This window comes from Puma concolor, chromosome D2 (genome assembly GCF_028749965.1).
Source record: "Puma concolor isolate L17-30 chromosome D2, mPumCon1.1.hap2, whole genome shotgun sequence".
In the NCBI taxonomy this organism is placed as follows: domain Eukaryota; kingdom Metazoa; phylum Chordata; class Mammalia; order Carnivora; family Felidae; genus Puma; species Puma concolor.
Genome location: NC_141677.1, coordinates 30950923 through 30978767, shown reverse-complemented (window position 1 = coordinate 30978767; position 27845 = coordinate 30950923). Strand labels below are relative to the sequence as shown.

The 27845-nt window shown below is 40.2% G+C and overlaps 1 protein-coding gene across 1 annotated transcript; it reads right to left on the bottom strand.

The window, feature by feature from the left end:
* Nucleotides 1–279: 279 nt before the first annotated feature.
* Nucleotides 280–27845, bottom strand: DDX21 (DExD-box helicase 21). Its single transcript, XM_086679876.1, has 15 exons — nt 27682–27845; nt 25343–25780; nt 22817–22892; nt 21462–21640; nt 20009–20126; nt 16552–16737; nt 15268–15413; nt 14293–14442; nt 13744–13905; nt 12423–12542; nt 11289–11362; nt 7602–7761; nt 6664–6798; nt 3856–3900; nt 280–3043 (listed from the first exon to the last, which is right to left on the bottom strand). Exons 1-15 carry the CDS (start codon nt 27766–27768, stop codon nt 2774–2776), a joined length of 2346 nt encoding a protein of 781 aa, XP_086536002.1. The 5' UTR covers nt 27769–27845; the 3' UTR covers nt 280–2773.

The following is a 27845-nucleotide window of genomic DNA, read 5'->3' as shown; positions in this document are numbered from 1 at the left end:
CGCGGTCCGGGAGTTCGAGCCCCGCGTCGGGCTCTGGGCTGATGGCTCAGAGCCTGGAGCCTGTTTCCGATTCTGTGTCTCCCTCTCTCTCTGCCCCTCCCCCGTTCATGCTCTGTCTCTCTCTGTCCCAAAAATAAATAAACATTGGAAAAAAAAAAAAAAAAGGTTATGGAGTGACTATTATTTTTTCTATGTTTGGATTTTTTCACCCATAATTTATTACTTTTAAAATAAAAATTTCATGCTATTCTCATTTTTAGGAAAAAAGCCACCAAAAACTTAAATAGTAAATACTAGTATTTTTATTCTGGCATAAAGCAGTATTTTATACATTAACTTACAGCATTTTATGTACAATTGTAAAGAAACTGCTGCACAGATAACTCCAATGTAAAAATGGATTGTATTTTAAAAGTTCATTGAGTCTGATACATTGGAAAATATTTTCTCTGTAGAAAATAGTAAAAACTGTAACATTTCCCAGCCTAACAAGCCCATTTAAATCAAACAGCTGAATTATATATTTATAAATACAGTTTGAATTCTGGGATCCAGGAGAAACTTTAGCTTCATTTGTTGAAAACAGCCATGTTTTCCATAAAATTAAGTTGTGTCAAGTGCAATTCCCACTAAACTTCCCCCTTACTCTTGATTTATGCCTGATTATTTTTCTGTGGGCTAATCCACATCAAGGTTTACCCTAAAGAACAGGTACTGTGTCCTTTGAATCTGCTTGATTAAATACTTTGGTTATTAAAATATGCTCAGTATTTTGAGCAAAATTGAAATCTAATAAATTATAATCTACAAGACACATGAGTCATCTGTTATCAAACACCTTCTCCTGTGGCTTGATGGAAGCCATGAGGAATGGGAGGAAAATGGTAAAATTGACAAGTATCAAGAAATAAAAGCCAAGATAATTGCTGAGAACACACAGACATCCAGTTAGGACTGAAGGACAGAACTGAAGTCCAAACAGAGAAAGGACACATTGCCTCAAGCATCAAAGAGTTGAGCTGGCAGGGTGCCTGGGTGGCTCAGTCGGTTAAACATCCGACTTTGACTCAGGTCATGATCTTGTGGTCCCTGAGTTCGAGCCCTGTGCCAGGCTCTGTGCTGACAGCTCAGAGCCTGGAGCCTGCTATTCTGTGTCTCCCTCTCTGCCCCCTCCCTGCTCATGCTCTCTTGTCTCTCAAAAATAAATAAATGTTAAAACTTTTTTTTTTTTAATTTCATTTAAAGAGTTGAGCTGGCTATCTGAACCCCTTACTGCAAGATGATAGAGTAAAATGCAATTAGATAAAGAGAGCTGATGGAGCAAAAGAAACCAGGGCTTAGAAAGACTTCAATTGTTCAAAAATAATCAAATGAAAACAAGACAGGCCATGTATTTTAACTTCTCCTATCAGAGTTTATTCCCTGAGAGTCTCAGTCCAGAATTTCTAGGAATTAAGGCAAGAAAACAATGCCACTCTTAAGCTCCTGCACCATGCAGAAAGTTTCCCAGAGAAGTAATATTTGAGAACTCACAGAGTTACCTGACCAGGGGCTATATAAAATGTCAGTTCCCTCAAAGCTACAACCAAAAATAACCATACACAGATTATCTTAAAAGGAAGTCTCTAAGCAGCTAAAACCTTTCAATGGAATAGCAGTCTAACAGAAATAGATCCTATACTGTGACTATAGGAACTAGGCCTCCGAGAAACCACTGGATCATTCTACCTAAAACTCCAGTTTACCCATTAGAAGTCAATTTCTAGAAACATTAATGACCTGTTGTTTACCATGAAAAGAATGCTTTTCATGTATTTTCACTTGCTCCTTTCTTTGTTCTTGAGATGAATGTTTCTTTCTCACATGTAAAAAATATTTTCAGTGGATTTCCTGACTCTTGTCATCAATGCAAATCTCTGCCCCCCACTCCCTTAATTCCTTCTTGGTAAATAATGTTAATCTTCCAACAGGAAGTGGAGTACATTATCATCAAGCACCTATTATTCAGCCTCCTTACTTACAAAGAAAGTTACAGGGCCACCTTATACATTTGGAATTCCTTAAAGACACTTGTTTTTTTATTAAAATACTTCTTTATATATACATAAATAGATAAAATCTGTGAAGAATTCCTGAAGCATGAATTCAGCTTACACTAAAGAGTTAAAAATGTATCAAAATGTACATAATGATGGCTAATCTACATAATGTCTCCCATCAAATTTATCACTGTTCTTCAAATCTAGAGCACATGCTGGCATAAAATGTATTGCATCCCAGCAATTTTGAAATATTGCTTCAAAACATTGCTCAGTACTATTTCTCAGAGGACATGTAACAGGACCACGTGAGTCACTGTTAGGCAGGTGGCTGAAGAATGCCAATTACAGGTAAGCCTCGACTGCTCAGAGTGCCTCTCCAGAGACTGCTGCATTCCCCATAGGTATTCAGGGAAGGACACTATTTAAATACAGAGACACCTCAACTTAAAAAGTATGGGCAAATACATGCTTGACTTGGTCTTATAACCTACAGACAATGCATCAGAATAAAAATATTACGAATTCATACATCTTTTCAAAAGAGAAACCTAATACAGAAACAGCAATAGTTACAAGTGATAATCATCAGATGGAAATAATTTCCATGAAGCTTGTCTCTCTGGAAGAGATGGGGACAAGGCAAGTGGTCAAGAAGGAAACACATGTGCTTTTAACTTCATAGGAAAATCAGTGTTCAGTTCCATGTTGCCGTATGAATCCTCTATTTGAAATTACTGCCCAAATGCTTTACTGAAACTCCGCTTCTGGCCTTTGTTTTGGAATCTGTTACTTTTGTTGCCACCTCCTGATCGCTGTCCTCTGAAGCTTCGATTTCCTTCCCGTTGTCCCCTGAAGCTTCTGTTTCCTTCTCGCTGTCCCCTGAAGCCTCGGCTGCCTTCCCGCTGTCCCCTGAAGCCTCGATATCCTTCCCGTGGTCCTTCTAGCTCTGGTTGCTCCGTGGCCACAGATAGCTGCCAGCGACGTGAATCATGCCATTTCTCCTGTGGACAGATAGTATTATTTTACCTGCTCTGATTTTTATTGAACTTGATTTTAAAAAGCATGAGAAAGACAGTATTTTTGCCCTTTCTCTAAAGAAAAACCAGATTGATAATCTAAGTGTTTAAAATTTAAAAGGTCACTGGTTAGGGGCACCTGGGTAGCTCAATCAGTTAAGCATCCAATTCTTGATTTCGGCTCAGGTCATGCTCTTGCGGTTTGGGAATTCGAGTCCCGCATCAGGCTGTGAGCTGACAAGCGCGAAGCCTGCTTGGAATTCTCTGTCTCCCTCCCTCTCTGCCCCTTCCCTGCTCTCTTTCTCGCTCTCAAAAATAAATAAGCATCAAAAAAAAGCTTTCTTTAATAAAATAAAAATAAGAATAAATAAAAGGTCACTGGTTAAAAATAATACAACCTTCAGGGCGCCTGGGTGGCTGAGTCAGTTAAGTGTCTGTATCCCCAGCTGTCAGGTAGTAAAACATGCAAATATACCACAAACCCGTATCTCACAGCAGTACTAAATGAAGATAGAGCAATTGAAGATGTCTATGTAAACCCCATACAACATACACAGGAGGAAAAAGCTAGATACTGTTCATAACTCTATAGATAAAGGAAAGAAGGAAAACAGGCTGAATAAGAAAAATATATGAATAAAAAGGCTAGGAGAAAAAAAATACTAAACTTCATTAACTCTTAATTGTCTTTTAGTAAAGGGACTAGAGCTATTGATTCCTTTTCCATTATTCTGTGTTTTCAATAATGAACGTTTTATAACTTAAATGTTAACTTCAAAATCCAAGAGAAAGAATACCTGTATTTCTGTTACTGCTGCAGTAGGGACATCAAAGCAAACCCCCTGGAAATCAAAACAAATTCCAAGTTAATTCAGCCTTTCACCACAATTGTCAGTGTGCTCCAAAAGACCATATAATATTCAAAATTATATTCAAAAACAAAACCAAAAAAACCCTCCAGGTATGAATTTTAGATGGGACTTTCAACCAATGCCAACGCATATCATACCTCCCAAAAGCACAACAGCAAAAACCCAAGGATACTTTAAAAAGGGAGTCAAAATGATTTAGAACTGGCTAGAGATCATTCTTGGCTATCATACTGCTAATTCCTCAAGTAGCTATTAGCTACATTTTAGAGCTGAAGAAACAGAGGTTTGGAGAGGCTAAGTCAAAGGCCCCCAGCTGGGCAATAGAGCAGGTTTTAAACATCTGTTCAGTATGGCCCCCAAACCAATGGTCTACATTAAAATACACTGCTTTCTGTAAGAAAAAGTGTCTACTATTCAGGATGACCTAACTAAAAGTAGAAAACTAAATGATTTTCCATTGTTAATTTTCTAGGTTTTCACAATTCACCTTGCTCTAATAAAAAGGTTTTTATAGCATTTTTGGGGCACCTGGGTGGCTCAGTTGGTTAAGTGCCTGACTCTGGATTTCAGCTGAGATCACAATGTCACAGGTTTCTGAGTTCCGGCCTCTGTGATGACAGCATGATGCCTGCTTAGGATTCATTCTCTCTCTCTCTCTCTCTCTCTCTCTCTCTCTCTCTCTCTCCCCCTTTCCCTCTCTCCCCCTCTCCCTCTCTACCCCTCTCCCTCCCTTCCCCCCCAGCCCTGCACGCACGCATGCTCTCTCTCACAAAATAAACATTTCTTTTTAAACAAAAAAATACAGGCGCCTGGGTGCCTCAGTTGGTTGAGAGTCCACCTTTTGATTCCAGCTCAGGTCACGACCTCACAGTTCATGGGATCGACCCCCGCACTGGACTCTGGGCTGACAGCGTGGAGTCTGCTTGGGATTTTCTCTCTCCCTCTCTCTCTGGCCCTCGCCTGCTCTCTCTTTCTGTCTCTAAAAATAAGTAAACTTAAAAATATATATTAAAAATACAAAAATAAACACTTTATAGGACCATAGCAGTGCCATCACCTGCAGTTAAGGAGATCCTATTTCTTGGTTTCCACAAATGTAGTTAGAACCACCCCTGCAACGGACACAGGCACTCCTCTTCCCTAGCTATCTTTAACTGCAAAATTTTATGAGGAACACCCCACTTCCACCCAACAAAACTCACCCAACCATAACCACAGGTCGCATCAGGTACTGATGGATTTTGCCACTTGTGGGGATCATCATTCACAAAATTATTACGTATTTAACACCAGCCACTCACTGAAGTATAAAGATAACTAAAAAATCGTTTTTGCCCTTGAGTACATCATAGGCTTCAAGGCTCTCAGTCAATAAGCAAGCCCAGCAAGATAAAATTTGCCTGAATAAAGGCACGCCCTAAAAACCCTGAAGTATGGATATGGTGCCCCCAACTCTACTGTATGGCCAGGGAAAGCTTCACAGGGAGACTCAAGGTTAAGCCACACCATAAATAACGTGGAGGAAAAAAAATACTATGAACACCGGGTCGAGCCACTTAGAATGACAGAAAGCAAGGTGTACTTGGCACTGCTAGAGTGGAGGTACTAGCAGTGAGGAGGCAGTAAGGGGAGCAGGAGCCTGCTCGTGAAGACTCATCCGCCATGTGAAAGCTGAGACTGTAACCCATACTTAAGTTCCTTAAGGAGGTAAACACAGACATGCAGCGAGGTGATGATAAACCAGATCTGGTTCTCTAAGCAAGTGGTTTACAAAGTACAGTCTACGCCCCCCGGGAAACCTGAGATCTTTTGCGGAGGTTCCACAAAGTCAAAACAATTTTCCTAATACTAAAATATGTGTCCTTTCCACTCTCACGCTCTCATAAGCACACAGCGGAGTTTCCCGGACACCATTTACCCGTGATGCTACCACAGCTCTGATGGCAAATAGAACGGTATTCTTTGGTTTTCGAATTCCAGTTTTCATTTCTAACACAGTAAACACTAATAGATACAACCCACACAAACAAAAGCTTTTTGGTACCCTCACCATTCATTAAGAATGTAAAAGGGGCATGAGACCAAACAGTTTGAGAACTGCTGTGCTGGTCTACCATTAACTGACAGCAAGACTCAGAAGAAAGAACACCAGGTTTGGAAGGCAAGATTTAAAAATTTAGTTTTCGGGGCGCCTGGGTGACGCAGTTGGTTAAGCGTCCAACTTCACTCAGGTCATGATCTCACAGTTTGTGAGTTCGAGCCCCGCCTCGGGCTCTGTGCTGACAGCTTGGGGCCGGGAGCCTGCTTCAGATTCTGTGTCTCCCTCTCTCTCTGCCCCTCACCTGCTCACACTCTGTGTCTCTATCTCTCAAAAATAAACAAACATTAAAAAAAATTTTTTTTAATTAAAATTTTAGGTTTGAATTAAAGATTCTGAATTCAATTTTGAATAATTTTATGTTGTTTAATAGCCCCATCTGAGTAGAAATGTCAGGGAAGCAGCTGGAACTTCATGTCCGGCACTGCACGCAGATAGTTCAGGCTAAACATACCAGATGAGGTAGTTGTCCATCACTAAGTGGCAACTGAGGGTCAGGGATGACATCGCCTAGCGAAGACTATATACAGAGCAAAAAGATGCACCATCCCCACACAACAGGGAGAAGCCTACATTTGGTGTTTTATTGTCCACATTAAGCTACTGAACCAAAGCAGGGTCACAACATTATTTACCTGCTTTCCTTTGAGAAAAACCATTCCCTTCACTTTGGAATCAATTTCTTCGCCCAGCTGTTCTTTAAGTTCTTTCCAAGCATAACTAATGTTTGGCATTTCAATCGAGCATCGTAAGATCATGGTCACAAAGCCCTTAGAGAAAAAAGGGGAACAAAATTAGTCTCAAAAACAAATCTAACTGATAAAAAAAATTGCCCTCATGTTTCTAAACTATTTCTGGAAAAGTTCCTCCTAAAAGCATACACCACTCTCCCAACACAATCACATAAATTAGTACAAGTAAGACTGGGAACTCTGAACAAGACTGACGGTTTGTGCCAATGTTAGTACCCCAGTTGTGACATTATAGTTTTGCAAAATGATACCACTGAGGGAAATTGGACAAAGTGTACAAAGGAATCTCTCCATGTTACCTCTTAAAACTACATGTAAACCTACAACTGTCTCAAAAATTTCAATTAAAAAAAAAAAAAGGAAAAAATGCATATGCCTTAAGTTTCTAGGTACACTGACCAAATGTATCATATGCTTTTATGTCTTTAAGTGGTTGAGGTTTTCTCTGGAGGATTAAAAAAACTGACATACAATTCACATACCATATCGTACACCATTTTAAAGTATACAATTCACGGGTTTTCAGTATATTCACAAGGTTTCAACCATCACCACTAACTAAAATTCCAAAATGTTTTATTACGCAAAAAATAAACCACATGCCCATTAGCAGTCAACGTCATTGCCCCCAACTGAGACAGTGGAAATGAGTAATCTACTTTCTTTCTCCATGGGATTTGTTTATATATATATATATATATATATATATATGCCTACCTTCATACAAAAGTTAAAACAATTGGGAAGTCTAACTGAACCCTTTTAAATCCTGCTCAAACTCAAAATTACCCCAAGTGTCAGAGTTCAACAGGAAGCCTTACCGCATCTGAGTTGATCAAAGAGCGCTGGTCTACTGACGTGGCACCTGAAATATGGGCCAGTGCTGCTGCTAAGGCTTCCACGGCTCCCTTCTCCTCTATCAGTTTCTCAGCTGACTGCTTGAAGTGACCAATGGCAGTGGGAGGCACAGAATCCAAAAGCCTATGGTGTGATTGAGTATATTTGTTAGGAGAAAGGAAAGAGCGGACATATTTCATTTTCAAGACAACAGCATCTCAAGATAAATCAGTAACTTCCAAACCAAATCTTTTATATATCTAACACACATCACTTTGATGCAATGTATATGTATAATCACCACATTTCTGTAAAAATAAATCCATTCCTTAGGGTGCCTGGGTGGCTCAGTCAGTTAAGCATCCAACTCTTGATTTCGGGTCAGATAATAATCTCAGTTTGTGAGATCAAGCCCCATGTCGGGCTCTGCACTGACATTGTGGAGCCTGCTTGGGATTCTCTCTCTCCTTGCCCCTCCCCTGCTTATACTCCCTCTTCCTCTCTCAAAAGAGATAAATTAATTAAAAGATAAAAGAAAGAAAGCCATCCCTTTGATTACATCTAATTTGATTTTACTATCAAATTAAAAAAAGTTTCATTCTGGGGCACCTGGGTGGCTCACTTGGTTAAGCATCCAAGTCTTGATTTCTGCTTAGGTCATGATTTCAAGCCCTGTGTCAGGCTCTGCGCTGAGCATGGAGCCTGCTTAAGATTCTCTCTCCCTCTCTCTCTGCCCCTCTCCCCTGCTCGCATGCTCTCTAAAATTAATTAAACAAAGTTTTATCCCAAGGAAATAACAGAACAAATATCAAGATGTTCACCACAGTGTTATTTATGATATAGAAAGAGTATACTGACTTTGGCCTAGGTCTTGATCTCATGGTTTGTGAGTTCAGCCCCACATCCGGCATTATGCTGACAGCTCTGAGCCTGGAGACTGCTTTGGATTCTGGGTCTCCCTCTATCCCTATGCCCCTCCCCTGCTTGGGCACGTGGACTCTCTCTTTCACAAAACTAAACATTAAAAAAAATTTTTTTAAAGGGTACAAAAACATGTAAGAAATGGGACTGGTTAAATAAACCATGAGACAGATATAATGGAACTCCATGCTGCTACTGAAAGTGATATTAAAGATGTTGAACATTTCTTTTCTTTTTTAAATTTATTTATTTTCATAGAAAGCATGAGTGGGGGAGGGGCAGAGAAAAAGGGGGAGAGAAAATTCCAAGCCGGCTCCTCACTGTTAGTGCAGAGCCCAATATGGGGCTCAAACCCATGAACCGTGAGATCGTGACCTGAGCCAAAGTCCAATGCTTAACTGACTGAGCCACCCAGGTGCCCCTGAACATTTCTTACAATAATAAGCATATGCTACTTTACGGATCAAAAAATACTATAGCTATCTCCATTCTTTTTTTAACTTTTTTTTAATTATTATTTTTTTAAGATTTATTTTTGACAGAGAGAGAGAGACAGAGAGACAGAGCATGAGCGGGGGAGGGGCAGAGAGAGAGGGAGACACAGAATCAGAAGCAGGCTCCAGGCTCTGAGCTATCAGCACAGAGCCTGACGTGAGGCTCAAAACTCACAAACCACGAGTTCGTGACCTGAGCCAAAGTCGGACACTCAACCGACTGAGCCACCCAGGTGCCCCTTTTTTAACTTTTTTTTTTTAGTTTTAGAGAGGGAGAAGGAGCGTGCACGCACCCAAGCAGCGTAGAGGAACAGAGGGAGAGAGAAGAATCTTAAACAAGCTCCACACTCAGCATGGAGCCCGATGTGGGACTCAATCCCAGGACCCTGGGATCACGACCTGAGCAGAAATCATGAGTTAGATGCTCAACCAATTGAGCCACAAAGAGGCCCCTCCATTCTGCAATAAAAAGGAAAAAAGACTTCTAAATCAGGTTAAAAATGATAAGGACTTTTTTTTTTTTTTTAATTTTTTTTTTTTCAACATTTATTTTTTGGGACAGAGAGAGACAGAGCATGAACGGGGGAGGGGACAGAGAGAGAGGGAGACACAGAATACGAAACAGGCTCCAGGCTCTGAGCCATCAGCCCAGAGCCCGACGCGGGGCTCGAACTCCCGGACCGCGAGATCGTGACCTGGCTAAAGTCGGACGCTTAACTGACTGCGCCACCCAGGCGCCCCAAAAATGATAAGGACTTTTTAATGAGACTACACACTTGTTAGAGAATCACTATTATCTTGGTGATAATAAATGTCACATCTTCAAAAGGACACAAATGAACAAGGCCACCCGAGGCAGCCTCTTTCAGCAAGACTGCCCCTTTACAGGACATCTTACATACACCACCAGCTTGTCCTCTTTTCTCCTTCCCGGCCATCTAATCCCAAATTTCCTGAAGTAGTGTCATAGGGAACCCTGTCTACAGAATACTGAAAGTATGCCATGCTAAAAAAAAATTTGAAAATTACTGAGTTAAATTATTTTCATTTGGAGAACTTTCCTGAGCCATTAATTAATATGGTAACACAAAGCATTTCCTTTGATCACAGACTTCTATTTACAAAAAATGTTTACTTATTTGAGAGACAGAGTGCACATGCTCTAAACTCTGAAAAAAAATTGTTTTTAAGTTTTATTTATTCTGAGAGAGAAAAAAAAACAGGAGCAGGGGAAGGTCAAAGGAGAGAAAGAAAGCAGGAGCAGGAGAGAGAGAGGAAAGAGCAAGAATCTCAAGCAGGCTCTGCACTGTTGGCATAGAACCTGATGCAGGGCTTGAACCCACGAACCATGAGATCATGATCTGAGCTGAAGTCAGATGCTCAACCGACTAAGACACCCAGGTGCCCCTCAGATTCAGTGGTTTTTTTGTTTTTTTTTTTTAAGTTTATTTATTTTTGAAGAAGAGAGAGAGTGTGAGTGGGGGAAGTGTAGAGAGAGAGAGAGAGGGAGACACAGAATCTGAAGCAGGCTCCAGGCTCTGAGCTGTTAGCACAGAGCACAACACAGGGCTCTAATGACTTGAGCTGAAGTCGGACACCCAACCGAGTCACCCAGGCGCCCCCAGATTCAGTGGTTCTCTTAAGCAGTGAATGTAGGCCACCATTTGGAAACATTTGGAAAATAGTCAGGACCTTCTGGTTTTCGTAATGCCAACCCCACTCGCCCCCCAGCATACACCGCATAGCCAGAGATGCTAAACAACTAACTATCCATCAATTTGTAGCACAATCCCACGAAATAATTCTCTTGCCCCCAATGCCAGTAGCACCTCCAGTGACAAACACTGTTAGTTAATCTAATCCTCACCATCTCGGAGTAACTTAAAGAAATAATCAATTCATTCCCACCAGTTGAGGAACTAGATTGATGATGATGTGAAGTATAATCTTGTGACCCAATCTAATCAATCTCCACACGGTAAGTGCCCATACTGTATCTAAGATACGGTTCTTTAAAATGCCCAAGACAAACCAAACTATTAATAATGGTTTCTTCTGGTGAACAGGATTGGGTAGGGATAAATACAAATTAGGACTTTTGTTTTGTAAAATTTTACTTAAGCAGTCTATTTTTATAACAAATAGGTTGTAAGTTGTCAATACATAAATCCGAAAGCCAAATCTCATTTCTGCACAAAGCTAGGCAGTAAATGGAACAAGCACTACAACAGACGTAACAGTGGGTAGGAAACATACCTGATGGCATCTTTGCTGGAAGCTTTTATTATCTCCGTTGCAGAAGGAACACCTATTCGTTTAAATTTAATTCCCTACAAGAAAAAGAACCATAGTTTAATATACAATATGGCCATCAATTGTTTTCACTGAGATTAAATTCTCTAATTTTTTATATTACCAAACATACTTATTACACATTTAAAAGAAACTTTTAATTTTAGAATGGTTTTAGGCTTACAGAAAAGTTGCAAATATAGTACCCAGAGTTCTGTACACTATGCACCGAATTTTCCTATTATTAGTACTATGGTACATTTGCCACAGGCAAGAAACCAACACTGCAGCATTACTATTAACTGAATTCCAGAGTTTATTCGAATTTCACTAGTTTTTCTCCAAATACCCTTATTCTGTTCCAGTGACACATTACATTCAGTGATCATATGTTCTTAGTCTCCTCTGATCTCTGGCAGTTTCTGCCTTTCCTGATTTTTCATGACCTTGATAGTTTTAAGGAGTGCTGGCAAAGTATTTTATAGAATTCTGTCCCTCACTGTGAGGCTGCCTCGGGTTCTTTGCGTGCTCAAGATTGAGATTATGGATTTGGGGGAAGAAAACCAGAGATGAATGCTGTCTCATCACATCATTCTCAAGGCATATGCTAATCACTGCTGTTAATGACAATCACCCTGGCCAGGGAGTGCTTGCTTTCTGCACTGTAAATTGCTCCTCTCCTCCATAAGTCTGGATATGGGGAGAGATTAATCTGTCAGAAAAACCAGTCTCCTCTCTCCATTTTAAATTTATCCTTTTGGTTTTTAAGTAATTCCTATAACCCCCTAATCTATGCTTAAATATTTGGGGTGTGTTCATGTTATCATTGTCTGAAAACTGCCTTTCAAACATAAAAATAACCCATGTAATTGTAAATATAAAAACAAAACCACTGCTTTCAAATGCAAACTTATTTCATTCAAAATGGGCTTTATGTTATAGTACAATGTATAAAACAACATGTACCTAATAAGCTTTCAGTTATGGCAACATGCTAGAAATAAAAACTTAAAATTAATAAAAATCGAATAACAAAAAACAAAGACTGACTTTAGAATTCAACATTTGCTGAATGAAAAGCTAAGAACATAGTTTTACCGCTTTTTGCTCCACTTGTGCTAACTGATATTCTTCCTTGTGCTGATAAAAGCAGATGCAAATCCCCGTCCTTCCAGCTCTGCCCGTCCTTCCAGAACGATGAATGTAGGATTCCACATCCTATTGAAGTAAGAGACATGAGTGACACTGAACAAAAAGAGACAAAGACCTGAGTGGTCTGTGCAGAGGCAAGTGTGGTGGTTTTAATCTACACCCAGAGTGTGCGGTTCTTTAGCACTTCAATTTAAATTAAAGAACTGTGACCATTTTTTAAAAAATCTCTAGAATAGCAGTTCCTATCCTATGGGCAAATCTGAAAAAAGCATCATCTAAATAGTACTGTACTACAGAACCACGTAAGTAATTTCAATCTTCAACTCTGTAGTAACCCACTAAAAAGCTATAAAAAAAAAAACTTAATGATATATCTTAACTCAATATATCTAAAAGTTGTATCACTTCAATATACTATCCACATAAAAAAACAGATCATTGAGATATTTTACATTCTTTTTTTGTATGTCTTCAAAATCCAGAGTACATAATAGAAAGTTTAAAATATAAACAAAACCCCAATGTGTATATTACATTTAGAACACACATGTCAATTCAGACTGTTTCCAGTGCTGAACAGCTACACATAGCTGTGGCCATCAAATTGGACAGCACAGTTCTACAGGCTCCCTTAAACAACATGTATGTCACACACTAATCAGACTTCCTTTGTAAGAACTGGTGACTTAACAGTAATCAGGTATTTCTTCTATCATTGTAAAACAACCTTTAATCCTGACGAATCTGCCAATTTGTGGGGGTCCTCACATTTGAAGTGATGGGAACAGAGCAGGCTCCTTCAGACCAACTTTTACTTACAGGAAGCACTGTTCATACCACACAACCTGATGCTTCGGCCCCCTCCCTAAGAGGTTCTCATCACCCACAGAGGCTATTAATCACAGGTCTTTTTTCCCTTCTTTATCCTGTAGTTCATGGGTTTATGCTACCCTCACCCCGCCGGAGTCCTACCCATCTTCAAAGCCCAGTTCACAACTGCACTACCTGCATGAGCCAACCAAAATTCCCTTCAACAAGAAACAATCTTTCCAGCCTCTGGCCACTGACCACATTTCCACTCAACTATCAGTTCTGAGAGAAGGACCTCAGAAGATGTTTGTTTTAAAAATCACCACAGCTTCCTAGCACTCAAAAGAGACAGCTATTACTAACCACATGAAACTAGACCATACAACTTCCAATTTGTTTTAGTATCCTCTCCCCCCAAAAACCAAAACAAAACAAAACTGTAGTACAGAACACTTACCTTTGGTGGAGAACTCTGTACAACCAGATCAACCTCAGGGATGTCTAACCCACGAGCAGCAACATTGGTTGCAACCAAAACTCCAAAATCACCATTTCTAAAACCTTTCAGAGTGATTTCTCTCTGCTTCTGAGGAATATCTCCATGTAATGACTGGGCATCCTGCCAAAGAAATAAACTGGCATAAGAACACCAGATCCAACAATCCAGCTACTTTTAACACAACAAATCAGGCCTGTAAGGACATTCGGATTTTGGTGATAGTTCTGCTGAAAATAACGTAAAGGGAAAAACATATGCCTTACACGGACAAGCCTCAAATTTTTTCTACTCCTTGGTCGTTAGATCAACTGTGTCCAGCTACATTTACTAGGTAAAAAACACTAGACAGACTGATCAAACCTACTTTGTCAGTGTAACCTTGGGTTTGAGACACTGTTTCCTCATCTGTGAGAGGAGACTGTCAGATCAGGTGAACTCTAAAATGTTAATGGGGTCTATCAGTTGAAAGATGCTTCCTCCCTACAGGAAAAAGGGGGAAGAACCAACCTGCTTTATGGACACATTCTGTGACAACTCCTGGGCTTCTTTCTTGGTCTCGCAGAAGATGATAGTGCGCCCGTGAAAACCACTATATACTCGGATCACATCCCCAATAACTGCTGCCCTCTGAGTCCAGTGGCACTTGATAGCCAGGTGCTTATAGGAGTGGAAAAAAGATCTATTTAGTAAAGCCCACCTGGAACCGGAAATCACCTGCTCAACACTAGCGGTGCTAGAAGCAATTGTTTAATATGGACTAGAGCAGACTGCCGCCACCACTGTGTAGAGAAAAAAACCCAAACTCATTAACACAGGGAGCCATTCCCCTTTCTCCAAAGAGCATCTGGTTCCTCTGTTTTCTGAACTAACCAGGAAAACCAAAGAAGAAATGCCATTCCCTTGATTCCTACAGGAAACCAAGGAATTGACCAGAGAAAAATTTCAGTATTTTTTTTGTCCTTTCATCCACTTAAAACTGCGATTAGTCAGTTAGTGTGTATGTCTATTCCTTGGGTGAAAGGAATTCTAGGTGCTGGGCCCTAAAATGAAAACAGCTACAAAACAAAGTACTAGATATCTCTGATGCCCTTGAGTGTTTAAATTCTAGGTGTTGGGGCACCTGGCTGGCTCAATTGGTAGAGCATGCAACTCTTGGGATTGTGCGTTTAAGCCCCACATTTTGTGTAGAGACAACTTAAAAACATAATCTTAAAAAAAAAAAAGTCAATCAATTCTAGTGTAATTTCTTTCTATTTACAAAATTCAGACAGATAGATTCCGAAAGATTTTGAAATCAGAGTACCAGATAATGAAACTTAGAGAACACAGATAACCACACACAACACAAACAGAAATAGATCTTTACTTGGATCCTCACATGGATTTAGTATTTATCTGGAAAACAGTTTGTATTTTCCAGTCTTAATATTATCAGACAGGGAAAAAATAATATACAAAATTCTAACTGAATAAATCATTTACCTCCACAGTTATTGCCGTTTTCTGAGTCTTTTTACCAATGAGGTCCACCTGTTCATATGTAGATCTCATGTATTTCTTAGCAACATTATATACCCAATGAGGGCAGGTTGCAGAAAAAAGCAATGTTTGGGGATTGTCTTCGGAATCTTTGGGGGGGAAAAAAAATCAGTATGAATAACCCAAATAAGCCTACACAGTACCCCACCTCACCCAGTTCTTCCCCAATCAACATGCAACAGCAACCGCCTGAGGCCAAGCCAGGCACTGATGACACAGAAATGAAAGACACAAAGATTCCTAATGGGCAAAGAAATACTTCCTATGTAATTTATGTAAAGGAGACCTGAAATACCAAAAATACTTTAAAATTATTTTGCTTTCTGACCCTGGCCTTTATGAACCACGAAGGAAATCTGTCTATTATGAGACCTGTCACCTGGAAAACACCTGTTCATCAAGACCAGTAACCACCTCGTTTAGATCACTAAGTAAATAACCTACAATGAACACCAACACAGATTAGATTCTATATTCGTCTCTACTCTCTAGCATTTCCTGAGTATTTTGAGTTTAGAATTCCAGTCTATTCATTCTTTGAGGTCAGGTACTAAAAAACTTCCCTAGCCCCACCCCAGCCCCCCTTTTTTAGTTTGCTCTTTGAATAACACTGCATTTTCATACAGTATTTCAAATGGTGGGGTAAATAAGTAGAGCCCTTTTGGAGAGCAACTTGACAATGTACATCGAGAAACATGAACTATTTATAACTTTCTTTTTTTTTTTTTTTTTGAACTATTTATAACTTTCAACTCAGTAACTTCATTTCTGGACATCTACCCTAAAAAATAAATTCCAAATACTGAGGTGTGAAGGAAGCTATTTGCATACAAATGTCTATAGGCAGAATTATTTGTATTATCTAAAAATCAAAATACACAGATGGAATTAAATCATGGCAAAACCTCTTCATGGAGTGTAATGCCAAATTTTTATATGCATGATAAGATTATAATTAACACACACACATATGCAACAATAGTACAAAGCCAGGAAGAAACAGACCAAAAGCAAAACACGCCAAGCTGGCAGAGTATCAAATTTTCTTCTTTTATCTTTTACTTTCCCCATTATTATGTGATAAATCGTGGTTTTTTTTTTTTTTTTTAAGTTTCCTAAATAAAATAAATCATCCCCCAATTTAAGGCTTCATTTAACTCTTAGAAGACCACTTAATCACCACCCTTCCTGTAATCCTTTTATCACTTCCTTGAATTTGGAGCTTACCTTTCTTGTATGCCACACTTAAAATCTCTTCCACTTGATCAGCAAACCCCATATCTAACATCTGGTCAACTTCATCCAGGACAACATGCTTAAGTTTGGTGAGATCTAGCTTGCCATTCTGCAGGTGGTCTTTGATACGACCTGGGGTCCCAACCAGGATATCAATCCCATTCCGCATGCGTTCAACTATAAAAAACATCAATAAGATATACTAGGTTTTAAATCCTTTTATTAGTCTCAGGTACCAATTAAATATATTTTTATTCTAAAATGTTAACTACAATACAAGGTAATATGCTAAGTATCAAAGATAAAGATACTCAAGGCACTCCTTAATCTAGTGGGAAGAACAGATAAGAAGTGACAGTCCAGAAAAATGCACCAGTGGGAGATGGAAGCGCCAGGAAAGAAGGACTTCCTTGGTAACACAAAGTGTCAAGGTTTCACAGACAAACTGAGACTGAGAATCTTTTTTTTGTTTAAGTGTATTTATTTTGAAGGAGACAGGGAGGGAGAAAGGGGGGGAGGGAGAGAGAGAGAGAGAGAGAGAGAGAGAGAAAGAAAGAGCAAGCGAGCACGAGTGGGGGAGGAGCAGAGAGAATCTCAAGTAGGCTCCACGCTCTCAGAGCAGAGCCCAACATGGGGCTCAATCCCACAAACCATGAGATCATGACCTGAGCTGAAATCAAGAGTTGGTCACCCAAGTGACTGAACCACCCCGGTGCCTCTAGAATGAGAATCTTAAAGAAATACAAGCAATCTCTATCAAAATAACCCAGCATTCTTCACAGAGCTAGAATAAACAATCCTAAAATTTGTATGGAACCAGAAAAGACCCGCATAGCCAAAGCAATCCTGAAAGAGAAAACCGAAGCTGGAGGCATCACAATCGCAGACTTCAAGCTGCATTACAAAGCTGTAATCATCAAGACGGTATGGTATGGGCACAAGAACAGACACTCAGATCAATGGAACAGAACAGAGAACCCAGAAATGGACCCACAAACTTATGGCCAACTAATCTTTGACAAAGCGGGAAAGAGTATCCAATGGAGTAAAGACAGTCTCTTCAGCAAATGGTGCTGGGAAAACTGAACAGCGATAAGCAGAAAAATGAACCTGGACCACTTTCTTACACCATACATGAAAATAAACTCAAAATGGGAAAAACTTAAATGTAAGACAGGAAGCCATCAAAATTCTCGAGGAGAAAGCAGGCAAAAACCTCTTTGACCTCGACCGCAGCAACTTCTTACTCAACACGTCTCCAGAGGCAAGGGAAACAAAAGCAAAAATGAACTCTTGGGACCTCATCAAAATAAAAAACTTCTGCACAGCAAAGGAAACAATCAGCAAAACTAAAAGACAACCGATGGAACTGGAGAAGATATTTGCAAATGACATATCAGATAAAGGGTTAGTATCCAAAATCTATAAAGAACTTAGCAAACTCAACACCCAAAATACAAATAATCCAGTGAAGAAATGGGCAAAAGACATGAATAGACACTTCTCCAAAGAAGACATCCAGATGGCCAAGCGACACATGAGAAAAATGCTCAACATCATCATCAGGGACATATAAATCAAAACCACAATGAGATTATCACCTCACTCCTGTCAGAATGACTAACATAAACAACTCAGGCAACAACAGATGCTGGCGAGGATGCGGAGAAAGAAGATCTCTTTTGCATTGCTGGTGGGAATACAAGCTGGTGCAGCCACTCTGGAACAGTATGGAGCTTCCTCAAAAAATTAAAAATAGAACTACCCTAGGACCCAGCAATTGCGCTAGTAGGTATTTATCCAAGGGATACAGGTATGCTGTTTTGAAGGGGCACATGCACCCCTATGTTTATAGCAGCACTATCAACAATAGCCAAAGTATGGAAAGAGCCCAAATGTCCATCGACGGATGAATGGATAAAGATGTGGTATATATATACAATGGAGTATTACTCAGCAATCAGAAAGAATGAAATCTTGCCATTTGCAACTATGTCGATAGAACTAGAGGTTACTATGTTAAGCAAAATTAGAGAAAGACAAACATCATATGACTTTACTCATATGAGGAATTTAAGATACAAAATAGACGAACTAAGGGAAGGGAAGCAAAAATAATATCAAAACAAAACATAAGAGATTCTTAAACATAGAGGACAAACAGAGGGTTGCTGGAGGGGTTGTGGGAGGGGGGAAGGGCTAAATGGGTAAGGGACATTAAGGAATCTACTCCTGAAATCATTGTTGCACTATATGCTAACTTGGATGTAAATTTTTAAATAATTAAAAAAAAAAAAAAAAAAAAGGAAGAAAGAAAGAACTGTATACACAGTAGGGTAATCAGGTATAGACAGAATGAGACAGGGTAGAAGGGTAAGTATTCCCAGAAGGCACAGAGATGTTCAAGAAAATGGAATTCAGTATAATGAGGTGAGGTGGTTAATAATACAATTTTTTACTCAACTGCTCTTGCAGTCTAGGGGTCTCACCAGGCACTCTACATTCTCCAATTCAATCCTCATAACACCCCTGCAGGGTGAATTCACTAAACTTATTTTTTCACACAAGCAAACGAAAAATCAAGCACCCTGAACTTCAAATCACACTGTGAGCAGAGTCTAAATTCAAACGTACACTTTTCTGATGCCAAAGCCTAGTTCGCTCAATCAAAGCTGGAAAGAGCATTGCATGCCAATACTAACATTTTTAATGCCTTAAATCCCTTCCTGAATTATATTATCTGCTCTACCTAATAAAGCTTCCAGGTCTTGAACTGGTAAGTAATGGAATCCTACAATAGGGGCCTGTAACATTTGGCCCCTGGGCTCAGACGAAGGCCCGCCTACAGCAAGAAAGAAACAAAGACCCCAAAACAGCCAGATCCATCCTCTTTGACAGATAAAAAGAGTAACTCTAAATCATGACCTTCTAGTTCTAAGAGCCCCCTGGACTCTATCCTCTTGGGTTCAGTAAGATACCTTTGTAGCCTCCTTTAGATAAACATAGGCAAATAACATAAAACTCCAAAGAACTATATACAGGATTTTACGCATCATTATGCAGGACGATGTTCTTGATCATCTTTAAACAGTAATGACGAAAGAGGGGCGCCTGGGTGGTGTTGGTTGAGTGTCCGACTTCAGCTCAGGTCATGATCTCATGGCTGGTGAGTTCGAGTCCCGCATTGGGCTCTATGCTGACAGCTCAGAGCCTGGAGCCTGGTGCTGTATCTGCCTCTCTCTCTGCCCCTCCCCTACTCACACTCTGTCTCTCTCTGTCTCAAAAACAAACAAACATTAAAAAAAACTTTTTTAAAAAGAATGATGACAAAAGAAAACTACTATAAATGACTAAACCAGGTAAAGACAGATGTCAAGATCAGAGAAAGCCTACCAGGGCACCCAACAATGGTTGACATTTTCCTTCCCTCACTTTTCGATTTACTTACTTTGACCTCCATAGGGAGTTCCACCATAAAAACAAGCCACTGCCAGCTTTCTTGTGATGTCACTGAAGTCTCTGCTTACTTGATTGGCCAACTCCCTTGTGGGTGCAAGAACCAGTACCTGAAAAGGAAAAACTAATCATTGAATTCAAAGTATCGTGAAGTACTTGTTTCTTAACAAATGTGAAATTCATCAGAAGGTTCAACTCATCCTACCAAGTATTTTCAAAACATCTATTATGTGCTTTGCAACATAGTTTCGTGTGGGGAAGGATCATAAATGTAATACAGTCCCTGACAAATCTACTCAGAAGAAAAGTTTGTGATCCTACCAATCAGAAGAGAAGTAGATGCCCAAACATGTGGTGCTCCAGGAGGGCTGCCCAGAGTAGGCTGGAGGAAGTGGGGAGTTTCGTGGAGCTGTTACTACTTAAAAAAACCATTCCAGGAAAAGCAACAACTCGAGCAAGGAGTAACACCACTGAGGACAACAACATTAGCTAATCTTTGAGCTTTTACTGTCTCAGGCTCTACTACACACAGCTGGGCTCCAAAACCTGTCGACTGAACCTCTACATTACAGTAAACTTAAAGTAGAACAAAGACAAGTTAAGGCAGGACCAACATGGTGAGGGGCTTTGAATCCCAGAGCAGTCGGAGTTTGACCCAACAAGACATAAAACATGAAACTACTACAGATCCTTAAGTAGGGTAACAGCATGAAGCAAGTGTGACTTAAGAACAATGTTCACTAATTCATCAGATACATTCACCCAACAGATATTTACTGAACATCCACTACGTGTAGGCTGGAATAACTCCAAGTGCGGGAATAATTCATTTGTTTAATGCTGCATTTGTTTACAGCAATAAACAATGAATTAATGAGGGGTGAGTATGGACACTGGAAGGCCAGTAAACAAATGGGGCAGGGCCAGAAAGTCAAGCACAAGAACCCATAACCATGATGACCACATTGGCATTTCAGTGAGGTTAAGGTTTGTCAAATGCCAGTTTCTCCAGAAATGAACCTGATGAGCACCAGCCTGACAAGGAAGCTTGGCTTCTTCACCTCTTTGAGTACCCCTCCTTCTACTCATGCATCTCTACTTAAAACTGCTTTCTCCATCTAGGCAAAAATGGTCAGACACTTGATCAAACCTGTGAGCTGCAGGGGCATCTAATAGTTTGAAGGGAACACAAAGAGCATTAATAATACAGGCAGTCACAACCATGGGGCAGATTACAATATTTAAATACACAGGTTTGTGGCCAAAAATCTTAAGAGAATAATCCTGCTTTAGCTTCAAATAAAGATCTCAAGATACCAAAAAAAAAAAAAAAAAAAAAAAAAAAAAGGAAAGGAAAGGAAAAGGAAAAAACACTTTAAGGAGAACCCAGTAAAAAACTATACTACAGAGTTGGAGCGCCTGAGGTCTGTGTTAAAGATAGTTACCCGAGGGGCACGGCCTCTTTTCCGGTCTTGTAGTTCTCCCTGAAGTTTCTCAATCAAAGGGATGGCAAAGGAGAAGGTCTTCCCGGTTCCTGTCCGTGCCTGTGCAATTAAGTCCTTTCCACTATAGACATGGTGAAATGTCTTTGCTTGTATCGGAAACAGAAAGGTCACCCCACGGCCTGTGAACAAATTTACCATGTTACCTGACATTGCAGTTCTTTTTTTTAAAATTTTTTTTTTTTTTTTTTTTTTTTTTTTCAATGTTTATTTATTTTTGGGATAGAGAGAGACAGAGCATGAACGGGGGAGGGGCAGAGAGAGAGGGAGACACAGAATCGGAAACAGGCTCCAGGCTCCGAGCCATCAGCCCAGAGCCTGACGCGGGGCTCGAACTCACGGACCGCGAGATCGTGACCTGGCTGAAATCGGACGCTTAACCGACTGCGCCACCCAGGCGCCCCCTGACATTGCAGTTCTTAAAATCCCAGCCATGTTTCTGGTCCTAGAGAATTAAAGAATTCTACTTTCTTGTCAATATCTACAAAGTCAGGCTCCAATGTATTCTGGTAGTGAAGAATCTGCTTGACTGAAAAATATCAACAAACTTTAAAGTATCAAACTAGGGGTGCCTGGGTGGCTCAGCTGGTTGAGCGTCCAACTTGATTTTGGCTCAGGTCACGATCCCAGTGTCCTGGGATTGAGCCCCACATCAGGCTCCGTGCTTAGCATGGAGCCTGCTGGAGACTCACTCTCTCTCTCTCTCTCTCTCTCTCTCTCTCTCTCTCTCTCTCCCTCTGCCTCCCTTCCCTACTCTTGCACTCTCTAAAAAATAAAAAAAAAAATTAAAGTACCAAATTATAGCAAACATTTTTTTTTAGAATTTAGTTACTTGTCGTGTAATCTCATCCATAGGTCAACAGAAGCCCCAAATCTGGATTTGCAGTCCAGACTATGCCACACCTGATTCAGAAAACACCTACCCACACATGTGACTACCTAGTTTGTTCAGAGGCACACCGCTAGGCTGAGTTCTGAGTCAAGTTGGTATTATGAAGAGATGCCTCACGAAGCGGGAGAGAATAACAAAGAAAATACGAACCATACAAATAAATGGCATGAACCATTTATTTGTACCAGAACAATCAGTCCTCACACTTCTGAATATACACATTGGTTTGAATAAAATTTAATCACCTATTTAAGAGACAGCAAAGCCATCACCAGTATGGTCCTATACTATATATACAGATCTAAGTTATTATGTGGTTCCACATATTGTCCTTCATCTCAACAAAAATAGTGGAGTGCTTCCAAATAATATACAGTAACATTATACAATAGTTCCAAAATATTACCTTTGAGAAGTTTAATGGTCTCTTCAGATATGGGAAAATTAGAGAAAGCTCCTTCTTTTTGTTCCACAGGTATTTCCTATCAAGTAAAGGGCCACAGAAAGAAATCAGTAACTTTAATCCCACAGGTAGTCACAGAGACGCCTTCTGAGAAAGAAACAAAAGAACCTATTCGAAAACATCTCTTCTAAATCAACCACAAAGACAGAGAAACTTTGGTAGGTAAATTAAGATCCAAAAAGGAAATCATAATCATCTATAAAACACTAACAAAAGGAAAATGCAAATATATACTGTAGATATACTATGTGTGGCTAGTAAAGGCAGATTCAGTCTCAACTAAGAACTATTCTGTTGCCATCCCATACCAATATATAGGAGTCCTCCATTATCCACAGGGGAGACCCCTAGTGGATACCTGAATAGTACAGAACCTTAAATACTGTTTTCTACTATGCACACATACCCAAGATAAAGTTTAACTTATAAATTAGGCACAGTGGGGCGCCTGGGTGGCGCAGTCGGTTAAGCGTCCGACTTCAGCCAGGTCACGATCTCGCGGTCCGTGAGTTCGAGCCCCGCGTCGGGCTCTGGGCTGATGGCTCGGAGCCTGGAGCCTGTTTCCGATTCTGTGTCTCCCTCTCTCTCTGCCCCTCCCCCGTTCATGCTCTGTCTCTCTCTGTCCCAAAAATAAATAAACGTTGAAAAAAAAAAAATTAAAAATAAATAAATAAATAAATAAATTAGGCACAGTAACAAACTAATGACAATAACTAATAATAAACTGGAACAATTATAACAATAGATCATGATAAAAATTATGCAAATGTGGTCTCTCTCTAAATATCTTCCTGTACTGCACTCATACTTCTTGTGATGATACAGGATTGATAAAATGCCTATGTGATGACATGAAGTGAGGTGAATGACGTAGGCATTGTGATGCAGCATCAGGCTACTACTGTCTTTCTGACAATGTGTCAGGAGGAGAATCATTTACCCTTGAACGTGGTAGACAGGGAGCAATTGAAACCCCAGAAAGAAAAACATCAGATGAGGGGGGACTACTATACTGCTGAACAGGTCATTAACCCTTTTGCATAGCCACATCTTTCACATATATTCACAGAAAATAAGAAACAAACATTTACGACAAAGTGGTCACTGTGGCATTATTTGATAGTAAAAAATTTAAATGCTCAATACAGGAATTAAGTGATTTTCTAAACATTTATATAATGGATTATGGAACCAATGAAAATATTTATTATTTAGGGGTGCCTGGGTGGCTCAGTCGGTTAAGCGCCGACTTCGGCTAAGGTCATGATCTCGCGGTTCACGGGTTCAAGCCCCCATCAGGCTGTGTGCTGATAGCTCAGAGCCTCGAGCCTGCTTCGGATTCTGTGTCTCCCTCTCTCTCTGCCCCTCCCCCGCTCATGCTCTGTCTTTTCTTTTTCTCAAAAAGTAAACATTAAAAAAATAGAATATAATGTTTAAATAAAAGTGGAAAGGCAGGAGACAAGATTGCATATAGTACAATCCTAATCTGATAAAAAATAGTTATATATATATATATATAAAGTACTGTAAAGAAACAGCATTCAACAACAGGTTACCTCTATACCTAATGAGTATTTAATATTTACTGAATTAATGAATGCTGAAATTCTAGGGAACTTTTTGTTTTTAGCAAACAAAATGTTTTTATGTTTTTTATTATTTTGAGAGAGAGACAGCAAGTGGGGAAGGGGCAGCAGGAGAGGGAGACACAGAATCAGAAACAGGCTCCAGGCTCTGAACCGTCAGCACAGAGTCTGACCTGGGGCTCAAACCTACGAACCATTAAGATCAGAACCTGAGCCAAAGTCAGATGCCATCCAGGTGCCCCAAATTTCTATATTTTCCTAATTCTGTAAATCACTTATTTATAATCAGGAAAAAAATTTATTTATTTACCTATTTATTTTGAGGGGCACCTGGATATGAACCAAGGAAAAAAAATTTAAATGTTGATTATGACCTATGGCAAACAGAAAATTATTAGAATTAGGATTTCTTTGATGACTGAGTTTCTAAAAGGTAACAGAACTACTTCCAAGTGGACATCCAATCATCGGGTTCAACTTGAGTTAATGGCCAAACAAAAACTTATGCAAAATCAAACAAAATCCTTTTCAGTAGCTCTACTAATTAAGATTTTTTGGTGAAACCCCTCAGAGGGAATAACTATCTGCATGACTATAATCTCTCCTTTTAATTTCTGACTTGCAAATAAGCAGACGTGGAGAGAAGACATTCCCTAAACTTAAATAGGCCTGTTTCTTTGCAAAGGAAACATTCTAACTTTAAGCTATTTTTAAGATGAAGTCTTACCCTGAATGCAGGCAGCATGCAGCTCAAGGGACCCCCCATAAAGTGTCAACACATCAAATTTTCTCCTGCTTCTGTTGCCTCTAGGTAGCAATTACCTACTTATTTATCTGAAACCACAATGAAAGAGACGCTCTACATATGAAAATGCAACTTTACCTGCTCTAATTCACTGTTACTTTCTTCACTGGAGTTAGAGACAGGTCCAGAATGAGGGAATCCATTCTTCAGTTTGGGGCTTTTCTCTCCAATGTCTCCATTCATTTCCTTTTCTTTTTTCATCTTCTTCGGCTTAGGAGCACCTATTTCTTCTTCAGAAGGCTCCTCACTTTTCATTACTTTTTTGGTTTTAGGAGAAACAACTTTCTTTTCAAAGGACTCCTTTGGTTTCTTCACACTTTTGGTTTTAGGAGAAATAATGTCATCCTGAGATGGCTCCTCTTTCTTTTTTGCCTTTTTGGATTTAGGAGAATTCATGTCAATCTCAGAAGACTCGGCTTTCTTTTTAATTTTTTTGGCTTTGGGGGACATAGTTTCTTCCTTTACTTCTGTTGATTCTTCAGTCTTACTAGACTTTGGCTTCTCTTTTTTACCCTTCTAAGAAATTAAAAAATACAAACCACTGAGCAAAGCATGTATACATTTGTATGATGCATCAATTCTCGATTATTTCAAGATCATGTAATTATGAAGAACGCAATTTTGGGGCATTTTTCAACGTCTGTACCTTCTCCTTTCAATAAGACAAAACACTATGCTTTTTAGTACCATTTCTTAGTTATATGGAAATAAGTACATTGTATATCAATGACTTCATGAGCTCAGAAGAGAATGCCTCTTGGCAACTATTTAATTCATGCTGGTTGAACAAGTTGTAAAATCAAGTTTTCATAAGGGATTTGGGGTTTCTTACAGGATGCTCCAAGAGTCGTCAAGAGGTACAACTACAGAAAGTGATCAAGTACAGTTTAATTTAATTCTAATAGAGCAATAAGGCCACATATGTCCACAGATGGACAATATTAAGCAGATTTCTTTCTCTGCTAGAATTCATAATATCTGTCTTTTCTATGTGACAAGTGCAAATGAATTTATAGAGACACTTTATGAACCAAAAAGCTATAAAATCCCACAATCTATCACCCCACAATCATCACGCGATAAGAAAAAAAAGATGATCTAATTTAAAGAGGAAAAAAAAGCATAAGTTACTAGGAAATGGAATGGGTGAAACCTCAAAGCCAAATCAGACTACGGCTCCTACCTGAAATGTGTGACCTTTTCCAACTTTTCCTATTCCTGAAAGTTAATTACTTAATATTACTGAAATCAAATAGACAGGTGCTTAGCCTCTGTTAAAACCTTTCTGAAAGGCCAATCACAGAAATATGAAGACTAGAACATTTAGCTGAAATCAGCCTCCCGGAAACTTCAGGCCCCGCCTCCACTCTCAAATCACAGATGAGGGTGATCTTTCCCACATGATCATCTTTCAGACATCTGAAAAATAATCTGGTCTCCCCACAAGATTTCAGTTCTTTCATCCCTTCGCTCCACTAAGTAAGAGGATTTCCTAACTCAGTGGCCTCTCTTGGAATGTAATGGAGTTTGGCCGTGTCCCTCTTCACTTGACCATCCCACAACTGAATACCTTCACTGACGCTGAGCAGGCAAACCAGGACCACTTCCTCCCCACCTGTGGGGACAAGTCTGTGCTCCCTCGGCTTCCTACAACGCCAAAATAGTGCTGTTGTAAAAGCTCCCCATCAAAAAGGCCCATAAACAGCCAAGGAAAGAAATTCTAAATCATGTAGGATACAAATTCAGGGACAATGTTTGTTCTCACTGACTGACCTTATTTCAGAACAGACACCCAGTCACAAGTGAAATCGCTAAGGAAGTAACAGTAAAGAGGCAGACAGGTATCAAGGTAACTTAAGACCACTAGACACTGCTGGCCTCTATCAAAAATACGGTGTGCCGTTAGCACCACAACACGTTACATTTCCACGGGAAATCCGGTCAATAGACCTTAAGCCGAACTGAATTACTTCATCTTCTAAAGGTTGCTTACCGAAAAACAAACTGTATTTCCCGAACTACTAAAATGTCACTGCTCACGCCGCCCACGTGTGCAGGTGGGTTTGAGGTGTGGCTAGTCTAGGCTAAAGCTTCAGTCTCTACCAGGACTGACAATTCCCTCCGCGCACGCTCAAACCCGGTCAGGTCTGAGCCTGAGCCAGCAACGTGGGGCCCAACCGTGAACATCTTACTGCGCACCAGGTGCGGGGCGCCCAGACTCCAGAACCACATGGGAGCGGTGCTCACCCCAGCTCCGGTCCGCCTGCGCCCGTCGCCGGCACAGCTCCCCGGCGCCCCACGGCCGGGCTCTGGACGCGCCGGGTCCGCGTGTGCGCCACGGGCTCCTTAGCCGGACCCCCGCCCATCCTGTACCCCACTCCTCTCAGCACCCTAGGACCCTCAGCCCCCGATGGCACCTTCGCATTCTGCTTTCGCGGTGTCTCCAGTTTTTCCATGGCCGTGTCTGAGTCCAAATCCACGTCACTAAGGAGTTTCCCCGGCATCTTTCAGCACAAGCAACTGAGGCCGACCAGTCAGTTCCACCGCGTGGAGAGGAAGAGACAGTACTACCCATTTAGCC